The sequence below is a fragment of the Capsella rubella genome, unplaced genomic scaffold, assembly GCF_000375325.1.
Source record: "Capsella rubella cultivar Monte Gargano unplaced genomic scaffold, Caprub1_0 scaffold_1, whole genome shotgun sequence".
Taxonomy (NCBI): Eukaryota; Viridiplantae; Streptophyta; class Magnoliopsida; order Brassicales; family Brassicaceae; genus Capsella; species Capsella rubella.
The window spans coordinates 6,857,499-6,873,163 of record NW_006238923.1 but is presented as its reverse complement, the minus strand read 5'-3'; the positions used below and the strand labels follow the sequence as shown (position 1 = coordinate 6,873,163).

The 15,665-nt window shown below is 33.7% G+C and overlaps 2 protein-coding genes across 2 annotated transcripts; one reads left to right on the top strand and one right to left on the bottom strand.

The window, feature by feature from the left end:
• The first annotated feature begins 5,215 nt into the window (after nucleotides 1-5,215).
• LOC17898854 (filament-like plant protein 4) lies at nucleotides 5,216-9,714 on the top strand. The gene is made up of 6 exons (XM_006306621.2): nucleotides 5,216-5,449; nucleotides 6,125-6,215; nucleotides 6,327-6,546; nucleotides 6,669-8,913; nucleotides 8,997-9,054; nucleotides 9,152-9,714. The coding sequence occupies exons 2-6, from the start codon at nucleotides 6,141-6,143 to the stop codon at nucleotides 9,506-9,508; spliced, it is 2,955 nt and encodes a 984-aa protein (XP_006306683.2). The 5' UTR covers nucleotides 5,216-5,449; nucleotides 6,125-6,140; the 3' UTR covers nucleotides 9,509-9,714.
• A 3,213-nt stretch (nucleotides 9,715-12,927) lies between these two features.
• On the bottom strand, nucleotides 12,928-13,670 carry LOC17899219 (auxin-responsive protein SAUR50). Its single transcript, XM_006304249.2, has one exon. It carries the CDS (start codon nucleotides 13,524-13,526, stop codon nucleotides 13,170-13,172), a length of 357 nt encoding a protein of 118 aa, XP_006304311.1. The 5' UTR covers nucleotides 13,527-13,670; the 3' UTR covers nucleotides 12,928-13,169.
• Between the last annotated feature and the right edge of the window lie 1,995 nt (nucleotides 13,671-15,665).

The following is a 15,665-nucleotide window of genomic DNA, read 5'->3' as shown; positions in this document are numbered from 1 at the left end:
TGAGTATATTTTTGCATATTGTCTTGTGTTACTAATTCTAGTATATTTATTGGTTAACCCCTATTAAGTTAGATTTGTTTATCTTAACAAACATTCCTCTTTTGTCTCATATCCTTAAGCCAAAAGCTCAAGTTTGAATTCGTTTTGCCACTCACTATGCCGAATAAACAGCTTTTATATATTGATCATGGGATTATAATTTGCATTACATTATTTTTGTTCATTTTGTTACTCGATTAAATCTGTTATATATCAAAAAAACCAAATCAAAATTAGTTTCTTCGATATTTTGGTAACTTTAAATTGTTCCTACCAAATGCATATAAAGAAGGAATTAAAGTTGGTAATTAAACTCAACGTGCAGGAAAATTCCACATGGTGATGGTACACACGCACCACTGTAAATATATATACATCTACGTGGCTCGCATGTGCATTGCACTTCCAAGGAGCCAACACTTCATTGTAATTCCCCTTTTTTTGTGTCCCCTTTTTTCGTTTCTTTTTTGGAATTTTCGTTCATATTTTTTTTTTTTTTTTGCTGATACATACTATACATTAATATATATCAGACAGAAAATAAATCTGGTGATACTACTTTAATGACATATAAAAATATACTAGTAATTAATGTTATCCACACGGACTTGTATTATAAAAGTTCGAGGAATAGTTTTGTTTTTATAAATAATGATGGAATTTTTATGAAAAGTATTGTGTGGATAGTTACATTCTATATATATACAAAATGACCAAATAGATACTTGTGTATTGTTTAATTTATATATAATAGTATGTATTTTATGAACAGTGAGTAGTTGATGTACCTCTGTCATATAGTTTTAGCTGGTAAAGGGAAATTAAATTTGTATTTTATTGTAGTTGGTAACAGTTAAGAGTATTAAGTCAGTATTTATCTACGTTTTTAATCGGTTATATTAATACATGGGAATTAAACAACCACCTACAAAACAATAACAGCAAAGCTTTTAGTTACATTTATTTTTTGTAATAAATATTGATATGATTAAGTAGATTATACTTATTTATTGCTATAAATTCCGGTTCGATCAGTGGTTTCGATTGGCACCGTTCTAAATTAAGTACAATAATTGGAACACCCTTGGATACTACTAGAGATCAGCTAGTTAAGTAAGAAGATTATTAGTCTCGAGGGTTAGTAGCTGAACTGCGGAACTGATTGACCTTATTCTACATAATCAAAGACATAATTAAACTAATGTAAACTTCATAGTATGTTTTCTACAACCATGTACGTCGGTAAACTATTTAAATTCTTTAAATGAAGCGTGTTTAGGTTAATGGTCAACATCCTCAAGTTTGAATGAGTCAGAGTATGAAACTGTTAAATTAATCTCTCTTTTAGCATATTTATTTATCTTAAGCTCTTACACAGAAATGTTCAACAAAAAAAAAACAAATAAGTATATATATTAACCCATGTACCATTGTTTTGGTTTTAAATAGCAAAGTCCAGCTTTTAGTGGTAGTTGTAATATAAAAGAATTGATGATTAATTAGGAGTAGTAGATCATATTATTTATTGATATGAATATCGGTTTGATAGGTCGTCCCCTTGTCACCGTACCAAATCAAGTAAATTGGAACCTTTGATAAACAAGGAGATTAGTCTTAAGTTTTAGCTAACTGCGGAACTGATTGACATTATATTATGTACTCATCTTTCTAAGATATAAAACTAATCTGAAATATTGAAGAAGAATCTTTATAATTAATAAACATGTACCAAACTTAATTTGGATCGATGTCCGTCGTCGGTAATCAATTGTATTAAAATCTTAAGTTAAGCGTGGTTAGGTTCACCGTCAACGTCTACAAGTTGAATGAGTCAGCATTATATACTCAGTATTAATTTCCTTTGGTAATATGCTAGAGATTTACTATAAAACTACCATCCACAATATGAAGACAAATATATAGAGACATATCGGAGAAATGTCAAAATGGTATTGTGTGTATACATCTTCACGTTTTAGGAACATTAATAAGATTTTGTTTCACTAGCATATTTATTTGTTGTGTTTGTGTGTGTGTGTTTTTTTGTATGTATCTTTCACGTTTTAGGGATATTTTCTTTTCGTAATATATTTATTTTGTTTTGTGTGTAAGTTTTTATTTGTCGTTTGGTCGATGAGGGCTTAACTTAACGTATTAGGTGTGAGGTAGTAATACGAGTTTTTTACACGTATCAAGGCATTATTTGAATGGACCCAAGTCACCACAGTCTCACTCACTCACATATATAAGACTATCAAGTAAGTAAAAAAAAAAAAGATGATTTTAAATACGAATCTAGCCCACCAATGTGTCCCACCCTAATCAAGTAATCCGATGTCGTTTAGTGAGTGTAATCAGACATATTAATTACTCGACCCGGTGACACAGTCCAAACAGCACACGGCTCATCACCCGACCATGCAGCTGTTAATATATGTTTTTTACTCTCTAGTCGCATCGTTAATTACATGTAAATATATACTAATACTCTTTTTAACTATTGTCTTGGGCAGATAAAAACATGACAAATATACAGGATAGGATATACTTATGTCTTTAATTTATGTTTGTGCGTATAGGGATTGGTGTAAAATGGTTATGATTATTGAGATAAAGCGTATGTAATTGATATACACGCACACTTTAAGATAATGTAGACATAACACGTGACCTAAAGCGCGTTACGTGGTCTTTTTATCTTTTGGACCCAACCGCTAATTACTTTTCTCCTTTTTTTTATTTTAACTACTATTCGATTTTTATTATATAACATTCGTCAGTTGTCACTAAAAAAAATACGCAATTCAACACAGCTCATCATATTCCAAACTTGCTTAGAAATCATAACCTTTTTTACGCTTTTATACAAAAATTTATAATACTTTACTCTTTTTTATTCGTCTTCGTGAAGTAAGAATCTTTGGATATTTTCTTATACAAAGAGCATCATACTATATATATATATAAAAGAATCAGATTCAAGTATGTTTATCGAATTATATCTACTTGTTACGGGAGAGTGAAGCTAAGAATATCTATATACATAGCTAAAAATTATGATCACAACCGTCGGATTGATTCTAAGATTTTAGATTAGCGAACTACATTGAGACCAAACCGGTAGACGTGTGAAAGCGAGCCACGTGTTTTTCCTTGCTGTCAAGCTGCTGTGTTTTGATTTCGACAATAGTTGGATGTTGACTTTATTTTTCCTTTCCTTTGCTTCTCTCAAAAATATAAAATTTCAAAAGCTAATTTATGTTCACAATTTTTTTAAGCAGACTAATAAAGAAATACTGATTGATATTTGATTGATTGACACAGTTTAATGTTTAATTACAAAATAGTATTAGTAGTACTAGAGAATTTAATTTGGGTGGTGAGCATCTTTTATATCAATTGAATTATAAGTTGGTTTATCTAAATAAAAAAGTGGATAAAATGTGTAGGTAGACAGTATGCATATTAGATGATAAGTATATCACCTAATGGCAAATAATAATTATGATTATTATGTAAAGTCGAAGCTATTTGGTCTTTAATTTAATATTAGAGAAAATGACCTGTAATACTCATATTCGTTTATACTTTACTCTACATGTCTCGTTCTTCAGAAATATTGTCTATAATAATACTAAGTCGTTATTTCAGTTTTTTTTGGTCAATTAATTTCATAATTTTTTGAAATTATAGATATTTTTATTTTATTTTTTTGTGTGTTTTCTTTACTATCGGGTCCGTGGGATTGCTATTTACAGACTGTAGTGTACAAACTTGGTTCGCTGGCTTGTCTCTAAACTCTATATGAATGCAAATTGTAAGGAGAGTGTTAGGACCATATCGCTGAATGCAGAATTTAATAAATCAAAATAAACATTTTCATTCATTTTTGGTTGCTCATAGCATATGACAAAACCTCATTTTTTTGTATTTATTCTCTATTTTTGGGAGGCAACAAAACAAGAAATCAATCGACCCTTTTAGTTTTTTCGTTGAGTGCATGCGAGATAAGTTTTACTATTTTATTTTAATTAAACGAGTGGAAACAGAAGAAGAAGCTTCAAAATTAATATCTCCTCGACCTCTCCCATGTATTGACAAAACCATTCGGTGCTCCGTTTTCCCATATAATTATATCCCAATGTTAACATAATTAATCATTTATAAAATTTATTTAATTATACTTATAGTTAAAACACAAAGGTTTCATTACTATAAACCACTAATCATTCTCGATGTAATCAGTCAAAAGTAATTAAAAGAAAAAAACGAGTCAACAAATTTCTAGATGTAAACAAAGAAAAAACGCGCAGAAAATTTTGTAAGGAGAAACACATTTAATAGAACATTTACGCATATATATCTTCCAGCAAAATCTCAGTTTAATGAAGTGCATTATCATTTATCAACGTAAATATAAATACTCGTACTTTAAGCTTGTATAATCTGTCACGTTTTGTTATGGAACATTTTTATAAAAATATTAATAAAACATGCTTCAAATATTTGTAGTGGTATGTATGATCACTATATATTGTAAGATTTAAAATAAAAAACACGTATCGGTATAGATCGCTATATAATGATCGCATGCAAACACAAGAAGACGCTTTCACAATTGAGAGAAATAAAAGTTATCGAAAACGTCAATGGCATAGGTTTTTATTTGGTGAATATGGAGTAATTCTATTAATAGGATTGTATAAAAAGGAACCACATGTGATACATGTCATTGTTTGGCTATCATCGTGACAAGAAATTTATAAAAAGCCTATCTATATACTAATCTCTTCTACAAAATAGGCTACTGTGTATACGGATTTAGCATTATTTTCATTTGTTTTCGACTTTACAAAACAGAATTGTTTATTTAACATGTAAATATATAATATATATATGAATAAATAGAAAATAAATAGTATGTAAAATTCAACTAAAATTGAATTATTGGTATTAATGAAATAAAGGGATAATTAAGAGTCGGAGAAAGGAGGGTAAAGAAATAGGAGGAATAATAAAAGAATATATATAAAAAAAAAGAATATAAAAAAAAGGAGGAAAATGAAATGAAGAGAAAGAGAAGGGAACGATTAGTTTAAAGGAGAGCCTCTGCTACGTTTTAGGCTTTGAAGTGATACAGAAGGCATATAGATTATTTTTCACCTTCAACCTCAACTTCAACTTCACCATCACCATCACCGCCACTATCACACCATATCCCACCACACACACTCTCTTCTCCTTCTTCTCTCTCCCTCTCTCTCTATCTAGAAACAGAGTTTTAATTCTCTGTTTCATTTTTTTTTTTCCAATTCTGTTTTGCTGGGGTTAATGATTCACTACCTCTCTTGATATTTTTATTTGCTTTCGGGAAGATTCGGTTTCACTGCTGCATTTTGGATTTTTCCCGGTGAGTCTTTTTTATTTATTTTTATTACATAATCGAATCGACATTTATGTTCTGTTTTTTTCTTATTCATGTTGTTTAGATTTCGTGTTTTAGTTCGGAATCGGAGTCTGTTATGACTTCACGTATTGTAATAATAATAAAAAGCGTCGGTGACTTTTGGTTTATGAGTGATTTTGACTGCTGTTGTTGAGAAAAAACGTCGGTGAATTTTTTTTGGTTTTGTAATTTGTGTTCTTGCTCCATTTCTTTCTTCCCAATTTGGTTTTTTTCTTTTTGGCTTTTTATATCCCTGAAGTTACTGATTCTAGTAAATGGCCTTTGTCGCCATTTTACTTGCTTTCGAGCTTTGGAGCTATTCGTTTTTTTCTCTCTCTCTCTCTCTGTTTCATCTTACAAGTGTTCAAAGTTCATCGAAATCATCAGCATCTTTTTCATCTATACTCAATTGCGATCGTCGGTAGTAGTAATCTCTTTGCTTTGGATCTCTTTATTCTTTCATTTTTATTTATGAGTTTTTTTTTTAATAAATTTGTTTCCTTAAGCATTTTCTTTCTGATTTGACCTTTCTATATACTACTTTCTTGTTTTGCAACTTCATAATTATTTTTCCTAAATCAGACAATTGTATTAATATTTATTTTCTGATAAATGTTGAATTGTTTGTGGATTGTGAAGAGAAAGAAAGAAGAAGATGGATCGGAAGAGTTGGCCATGGAAGAAGAAATCCACTGAGAAAGCAGCTCCTGTGACTGAGGTTGTTGATCAGGTACTTCAGAATTCTCTTAATCTCACTTTTTAATTTCTCAGATTTGTGCTTCATTAGATTCTGAGATTTTCAGTTTTTTTTTTGTTTCATCTATTAAAATAAAAAAAAAAGGAAAATGGGAAGAAGCCAAGTTACATCCAGATCTCATTTGATCAATACACGAATCTGAATGGTTTAAAAGATGAAGTTAAGAACTACGAGGACAAAGTTACAAAGCTTGAAGATCAGATCAAGGATTTGGATTTGAAGCTATCTACAGCTAATGCAGATATTACTGCCAAGGAGGTTTTGGTGAAACAGCACTCCAAAGTTGCTGAAGAAGCTGTCACAGGTATTATTTAATTAACCAACACAAAAGGGGCTGATCAAAGACTGACATTTTTGCATGCAATTTTGTGTTTATTCTGGTGTCACATGTTTTTGAATTAGCTCTTTTGGTTTTGATGTTTTCAGGCTGGGAAAAAGCTGAGGCAGAAGCTTCTGCTTTGAAAACTCATCTCGAAACTGTTACCCTCGCTAAGCTCACTGTCGAAGATCGAGCAGCGCATTTGGATGGAGCGTTAAAGGAGTGTATGAGGCAGATTAGGAGTTTAAAGGAAGAGAATGAACAGAAGCTGCATGATGTTATTGCTACTAAAACCAACCAAATGGACAACCTTAGAGCTGAGTTTGAGTCTAGGATTGGGGAATACGAACAAGAACTGCTTCGGTCTGGAGCTGAAAATGACGCCCTTTCGAGATCATTGCAAGAGCGTTCAAACATGCTTATGAGGATAAGCGAAGAGAAATCTCAAGCAGAGTCTGAGATTGAGCATCTTAAGAACAATATAGAGACTTGTGAAAGGGAGATAAACACTCTCAAGTATGAAACTCATGTGATTACTAAAGAGTTGGAAATCAGAAACGAGGAAAAGAATATGAGCATGAGATCTGCTGAATCAGCAAACAAGCAGCATTTGGAAGGTGTCAAGAAAATTGCAAAGTTGGAAGCTGAGTGTCAAAGATTACGCACTCTGGTCAGAAAGAAACTCCCGGGTCCTGCAGCACTTGCACAGATGAAAATGGAGGTTGAGAGTTTAGGCAGAGACTATGGAGATCATCGTCAAGATCATAGACAGAGAAGGTCACCGGTCAGACCATCTAGTCCTCTCATGTCTCCAATGTCACACATGTCCCAGGTCTCTGAGTTCTCACTAGACAATATGCAAAAGTTCCATAAAGAAAACGATTTGCTGACAGAGCGGTTACTGGCTATGGAAGAAGAAACAAAGATGCTGAAAGAAGCTTTGGCAAAGCGTAACAGCGAGCTTCAAGTGTCTAGGAACCTCTGTGCTAAAACATCAAACAGGCTTCAAACCTTGGAAGCTCAAATGTTGAATAAAAGTCCAACCAAGCGCGGTTTTGAAATGCCTGCTGAAATCTTCTCTCGTCTAAATGCTAGTAATCCTCCTAGTATGGCCTCGATGTCTGAGGACGGAAACGAAGATGCTAGAAGCATTACTGGCTCTTTGATGTCTGAACTCTCTCAATCCAACAAGGATAAGAACAATGGTAAGATTAAGAAGACCGAGAGTGCTAGCCAGTTGGAGCTTATGGACGATTTTCTTGAAATGGAAAAGCTAGCTTGTCTACCAAATGGCTCAAACGCAAATGGTTCAACGGATCACTCAAGTACTGATTCTGATGTTGAGGTTCAACCAGCTACACAACTGAAGAAAAGAATCTCCAGTGTGCTTCAGTCTCTCCCTAAAGATGCTGCATTTGAGAAGATTTTGGCAGAGATACAATGTGCAGTTGAAGATGCAGGTGTTAAGCTACCTTCTAAATGTAATGGACCTAATGTAAACGGTCTTACAGAAGAAAAGGAGATAGCCATGTCAAATGAGACCCGAGAAGAAAAAGTTAGCGACACAGAGGTAGTAACTCAAGACTTGGCTGATGCTCTTTCTCAGATATTCCAGTTTGTTTCCTATCTTTCAAAGGAAGCAACTGCCTGTTCTGAGAACAGAACTTTCTCCCAAAAGGTTCAAGATTTCTCTGTCACATTCGACAGAGTCTTGGCCAAGGAGAAGACTTTGAACGATTTCTTGTTCGATCTTTCACGAGTTTTGGTCGAAGCTAGTGAACTAAAGATTGATGTGCTTGGATATCACACATCCCCAGTGGAGATTCATAGTCCAGATTGCATTGATAAAGTTGCTCTACCGGAAAACAAAGCACTTCAGAAAGATTCATCAGGTGAACATTACCAGAATGGTTGTTCTCAGAGCTCTGATTCCGAGATCCCAGATGATTGCAACGGAACATCTGGCTATGAGCACAAGCGTCAGTCTAGTAAATTTACACCAGAGGAGTTTGAAGGATTGAGACTTGAGAAAGAAAAAGCAGAGGCCAACCTTGCAAGTTGTGAAGCAGATCTTGAAGCAACTAAGACCAAACTGCAAGAAACACAGAAACTTCTCGCAGAAGTCAAAACAGAGTTGGACTCTGCTCAAAAGTCTAGTGGCATGGCCGAGACTCAGCTCAAATGCATGGTGGAATCATATAGATCTCTTGAAACTAGATCATCGGAGCTGGAAATCGAGTTGACTTCTCTTAAAGGCAGAATTGAAAACTTGGAAGATGAGCTTCAAGACGAAAAGGAACATCACCAAGAAGCTTTAGCCAAATGCCAAGAACTCGAGGAGCAATTACAAAGGTAACATTATAACTAAACTTTACTCTCTTCTTCACCATAAACTCTCTAAAAGTCTCTAACTTCACTTTCCTACAAAACTTCAGGAACAACCAGAATTGCCCGAATTGTTCAGTAACCGAAGCTGACCCTAAAAGCAAACAGGTAACTTTCCAAACACATACTCATTTATTATCCAGCAGCAGAGATTTCGGTTTTGAAAAATCCATGATTCCTGAATCACATTGAACGTTTTATACAGGACAATGAACTAGCGGCTGCAGCAGAGAAGCTAGCAGAGTGTCAAGAGACTATATTACTTCTGGGGAAGCAACTCAAATCCATCTGTCCTCAAACAGAACAGGTCACTTCTTCCCCAAGCAAAGAACAAGCCCTGAACCTAGAAGAAGACGAATACGCAACCTCGACAAATCCTCAAGACAACAAACTGATGAGTTCGCCTTCAGAGAAAGAAACATCGTCCATGACTGCAATGAAATCTCCGGTAGGGTCGAAACACAGACACACCAAGTCAAACTCATCATCGTCCTCATCAGGGCTTACTCCTGAGAAACACTCTAGAGGATTCAGCAGGTTCTTCTCCACTAAAGGAAAGTAAAGAAAATAAAAACAAAAAAGAGTATAAATCTAACTATGTTGTATCTAATATCTATTGCTATAAAATATTTGGTTTTTTTTTTATTTTATCTTACTATGAGGGAATGTTTTTTAACTTTAGTTTTTTTTTTTTTTCTGTACTGACAAAACAATTTGGTGTTGAATTTTACGGCGTGTACATGTCAATCTACCCATCTCGTTTCTTTATGTATTTTGTGTTGTTTTTCTGTGAAAAGTATGTAACCAAAACAAAAAGTTTCTTGAAAATACATTAATATAATATACACTTTGGACTAAGCCCAACCCACTTAATTCGTCTCACGAGCTACTGTTTTTTTTCTTTAACGAGCCTAAATTATATACTCAAGTTTGAAGGCTGGCAAAAACCCAAAATAAATCAATAAAAAGGGTCTCAGAGAGATGAACACTCGATCTACTGATTAGGGTTAGCGTAAGTGTGCAACAACCCTAGCTAGTTGTGGAACTTAGCAACTAGAGATCACTGGATGATAATCAATGTGTTGACAGTCTAGCTGCTATTTGATTTTGATAGGGTATTCACATGTGTTCATGTATTCGACACCTACACACTACTATTATACATCTGATTCTGACCTATATCATGATTTGAAAAACCTTCTTATATACTTTTGATAATAAGTCAATAACTTAGACTTGGCAGAGATTCTTCTATTCTTTTCAACGGTCTATAATTATGATGTCTAAAAAGGTTCCACAGACGTACGTTACTGTCAAAAGTTTATCAAGAAATTAATATTTCCACACAATTATAACCTTTAGTATAAATGTTCTTCCTTATTGTAAGTGACTACTTTTCAGAAATTTCAACGTAGTACTGTAAGTAATTAAATGGTTCGATATGGTCATATACGTTAGATTGCATTGTCTTGTCTATATATTTAGTTAAGTTGTATATAAAAAAAAATCATTTGAAAGACAATTTTTATGAGCATAGAGCTAGATCTTAACATCTTTTTATTAACTGGTAGAATATTTCCGAGAGCTGTCTTCATACCTAAAGACAGTACATACAGATCTAAGTCCTAACTACATGTGTTGATGATACTCAGATTCGCTTCTTTTTTTATCCGGAAAGAAGGCACAAACTATTCGACCAGTTAATCTGACATATTTTAACATTTTCTCTGGAACCAAATTTGATCTAATCTCTTAATTAGGTACTTCTGAAAATCAGACAAGTGTTTGTGTTTGTGTGTTTTTGTTTATGTTAAGTCATTGTCATTGAAGACAGCTAATATTTAAGATTTCGGTTTGTCTTACCATTAACCCTACATATATATATTATTAAGTTGCTCTGTGAATTCAGATTTGTTCAACCAAAAATAGTAAAATTTCTGATTATGAGATATTAACAGGTTAACATCATGTGGCTTTGATGAGTATCCTTGTCGCTTCTCTCTGTTTGTGTGAATCAGTTTTGGTTTTTCTCATATTTTCTAAGTTCACGAAGACAACGGCCAAGCCATTGAAATAAATTCATTTTATGGTTGACTTGCGTATATTGACATAACAATTTAGCAGGCACACATCATGTATCCAGATTTGTCTACATCAACTCATTTTTCAGGGAAGTGGAAACATTGCTTTCAACAAAAAGCTAGTATGTATAAAGTTTTTAAATAAATAATTCGATCGGCTAGATTTTGGAAGTATAGTTGACCTGATTACAAATGGAATAGTGTTACAGCTAATGCACATTGAGTGGCTCTCCAATGTTTTAATCACTACTTATGGTCTATACACATTCATTGTAATCACTATAGACCGCATTTTTTCTGGTGAAAACTACTGATACGTTGGCTTTTATCTTTTATTTTTTTTCTTCCAAAAATCATTTCAAACGTGGGAGACTTTTTCATCTTCATAAACTTTTTAAAAGATAATGGGCATGTAACATGCATAGTCAACCTCAATTATTTGTACTTCAAAGTTTCTTCTGTTTTTGTAAAATTACTTCTAAGGCTCCTTCTAGACTCTCGAGTTTTCAACCAATACATGACAAATAAAAGAAAAAACGAGAGAGAGAGTTCTCTCATCGTGTAAGGATTTAAGGAAACTCGACCGTCCGTTTAAGTACCGTACGGTATGTATATGCTAAATGTTACAAAATGTTTAAGCTAAATCTGAGCCGTCAAAGACAGTAAACGTGGGAACGTACGTACCATTCTTGATAGTAGTAGTAGTATACGATCAGAACTCGAGAAGAGAAGAATACAAAAGTTTGGGTATTGAGAGAGAAGGGAAGGGATCTACTTTTTATAGATTTATCAGAGTCACAAACTGTGGGTACCACTTGCATGTGCTATCTCTCAGACATATTGATATGACATCTCCAATGTACTGTAACCCTTCCTCTTCTGTTTTTTTTTCTTTTTACATTCCAATTTATTTGTTTTCCGAGTTTGATGTAGTAAAAAAAGAGAATTTAAACGGAAAAAATATTTCATGATCATAGTTTTTTTTTTCTTAATGTTTTTATGAGAGATAATTAGAGTTTCAAGTGACAGATTTATAGTTAACAGTTCATAGTGAAAAATAGTTCATGTGATCATAGTTTCAAGTTAATATGATTGTATTTGTAATCATATTAATTAGTTGTTAGAACGAATTTTTGACATTTTTCTTTATGATTTGACTGTTCCCTGGAACTGGTAAATAAATGGAGCAACTCGATCCGACTCGTGGGGATCGCTTACAACATTTATTCCAGACGTGCTACCAAATGCCAAAAGCAAATATAAAATTAGTGTCTGCGATGTTTTTTTTTTTATATAACAAACTAAACGCATTTTGAGTACTCGAAATGGGCATCAGAATTGGTGAATAATATTAATTATACTTTCCTGCTACTTCTGCATGTGTGTGTGCTACGCACAGTGTTAAAATTCTTTGTCAATCAATATTCTGGAATGAGCATTTCAATGTTTTCTTAATGTATTGTATTTTATTAGTTCAACAGTTTTAAGTTCTTAACGGCTAAAAACTGCCGATTCATTCCTAAAGAGAGGGCAATCCTTTGGATTACTTTCTTGGCCGAGCTAGGTCGCACAGTTAACGTTCTATATGCTTTATAAAAAAAAAACAATTTTGTGACAATTCATATACATTTCATCTTATATGCAATTACAATTAATGAGAGAAGTTTCATTTTCTCCATATGCAATCTTCTCTCACATTATCAATTTTCCTCATCACCTCCAAATTTATCAAGATATACATTTTTTGGTTTATATATTTCTCTTTTTTTTTTGGGGTCAAAAAACGGTTTATATTATTCTTTAAATGGGAAATATCATGGAAGAATAATTACATTGAAAATGGACAAAAACACAAATTATAATTAAGAAGAAATATAGCATTCACTGATATTATGTAATAGTCCCTCAATGGGTTGTACAGATAATCACACCACCACAACGAGAAAATTTATCAGAGTATTAGCTTTTTTATTTCCTCCCTACAAGTCTAATTAAGACAATTAACTAAAAATGGTTTAATAGATCACTCTTAGAGGCATCTCTAGAGTTAGTCTCGTTCTAATTCAAACACTAACCCAAATCATCTAAAAGTTAAAAAAAAGACTAATACAGATCGTCATCCACCAAGAAAAAATAAAAACCCTAAATATATGTTGATTGAAGCATAGAGGTGATGAGAGATTTGAAAGCTACTTCCTCACAAGGTATAGTGAGACCCATGTTGTGGTCGAAACCAAACTCTTCCTCAGCTTGTTGTAGAAGAAGCTGAAACTCCGGTCGGGTCAAAAACGAAATGGGTAAGACGTACCTGACCCGATTCTCTCCTACGTAGACAACGAAGTGACCCTTGGGAACATCCTGAGGAAGAGAGTCTCCATCATGTTCATGTTCTTCGTTATACTCACCACTGCTCTGTTTTTTTCCCAAACTCGCACACCTCTTCAAGATTTGCTTTATCATAGTCGTTTGTGTCAGCTTGCTCCGGTTCATAATCGCCATAATACCCTCGGGAGTGAAATGAAGGGTTCTTTGTTATCTTTTTTGTTCTTGTTGTGGGTTGTTATAGGAGTGAGGAGGAGAGAGTGCAGAAGGGTTTGTTGTAGTTTTGGGGGTATTTATGGATGGTTTCATTAAATATGTAGAGAGAGAGAGAGATGTGTATAGAGAAATTTATAAATAAACTTTCCACAACCTTATAATGTAGAGTCTTGTGATATATGGAATTGGGTCTAAGAGCTAGTCACTAAGACATATCCTAGTACTGGACTGGGTCAGTTCTTTTGTTTAAGGTTTGGAAGAAAAAAAGAGTTTATTTTAGTGTTATTTATTATATAAGAGTATATGCGAAGACATGTAAATTAGGTGGAGGGTTTCAAGCTCATATACAGTATATGCATATATTTTGTTTTAATAATAAAGCAAAACTATTACACCAGTATGCGTAGTTGGGAGGCTTGGAGCCACTAATTTTTCAGGGCCGGTTCTTGTAACATCTCTATACGAATATACAACTATTTTTTAACTAGTGGACATATATCCTTTAACCAAAAAAACCATTGTACATATATGCATATGTATACAAGAAGAGGTGATTTTGAGGCGTGGGGTAAAGTAAGATGTGTTTGTCTCGATATATGAAGTGTCTGTCTGCTACGGAATAGATATTTATCGTACGTTTTTTTTTTTCAGTTACTTGTACGTTTAATTACACATATATAGTTTTGTGTTATCTTGTTTGATAATATATATGTTGCTGAAGTTAAATATAAATTTGGTTAAACAGTGAGAGCAAATGGAACGTGGAAAGCGACTCTTGGCTCATCTGGTTTAGCTTGAAAACATAGTAAATATATAAAATGTTATAAAACTTTGGTGAATGCAAATTAATGGGCACACATTAGTTGCAATAGAGAGAGGCTGTATCTAACTTTCAACTTGGATTCGGAATTGTTAATTTTTCTAGCTAACTTTCGGGTCACACAAATAGCCTTAAAGATAATTTCATCAGCTGTCAACCTTGTGTCCTAATACTCGACGACACCGATTTTTTAATTTCATTATGTTTAAAATTAAATATGTGTAATATTTACTTTGCATGTCAACAATAGCACAATAGGGATGTGATATACTAAAATTTGTAGTTATTATGCAAACGCAAATGCTTGCTAAGAGTTGATGCAGCCATGATGTGCGTACTTGTTTTGTAATTCCAGTTTCTATAAGCATGATCAGAGGCTGAGACTAATGAATGATTAGAAACGAAGAAGGGGGCAGCATATCGATGAGATGGTGAAAAGGACAATATAATGCAAACGTCAAGGACTAAGGACAGTACCCTAACCAATTAAGGCTATTCTCAATTAATATTCCTGCCACTGCACTTCTGTATGCACATGCACGTCCCATAAACCCATCTCGTATTTTTTTTCTATTTATTGTTTTGTTACATAGACTGACTTTGTTAAAATCCAAAATTAAAATTATATAGTCTTCATGAATGTTCTGAATTAGACCAAAAAGACGATGGCCAATATATATATTTTATTAGTGGGCTTTTTACTTGTTAGCCCAATATTACCTCGGATTTTGAGGAAACCTTCGTCAATAAGAGAAGGTTTCTCTACTACGCCTAGTGTAAGTGTGTAACATGGGAAGATGTAGCCATGTACAGTAGGTGGTCTCGATCATATAAGAGAAGTGTTTTATCGCCATCTAATCAAACCGTTGAAATATCTTGAAGAGTGTGAAGGATTCGAGTTCTGTTCAGGGACAGGGTTTTTGCTTTATGGACCACCAGGTTGTGGTAAAACATTAGTTGCCAAAGCCGTGGCTAACGAAGCAGGAGTAAAATTTATTCACGTAATGGGTCCGGAACTTTTGAACAAATACGTTGGAGAGACTGAAAAATCGATTTAGCCGCGCGAGGATGTGTTCACCTTGCATATATAATCTTCTTCGACGAGTTTGATGCATTGACAATAAAACGTGGATCAGGAGAAGGTTCTTGGGTTATTGAACTGTCATTGATTCAGTTGCTATCTGAATTGAGCGGTGGACAACAAGGAGATGGTGTGATTATAATCGGTGTGCAACTAATAGACCGGATATGAAGGATCCTGCGGTTACAAGACCAGGGAG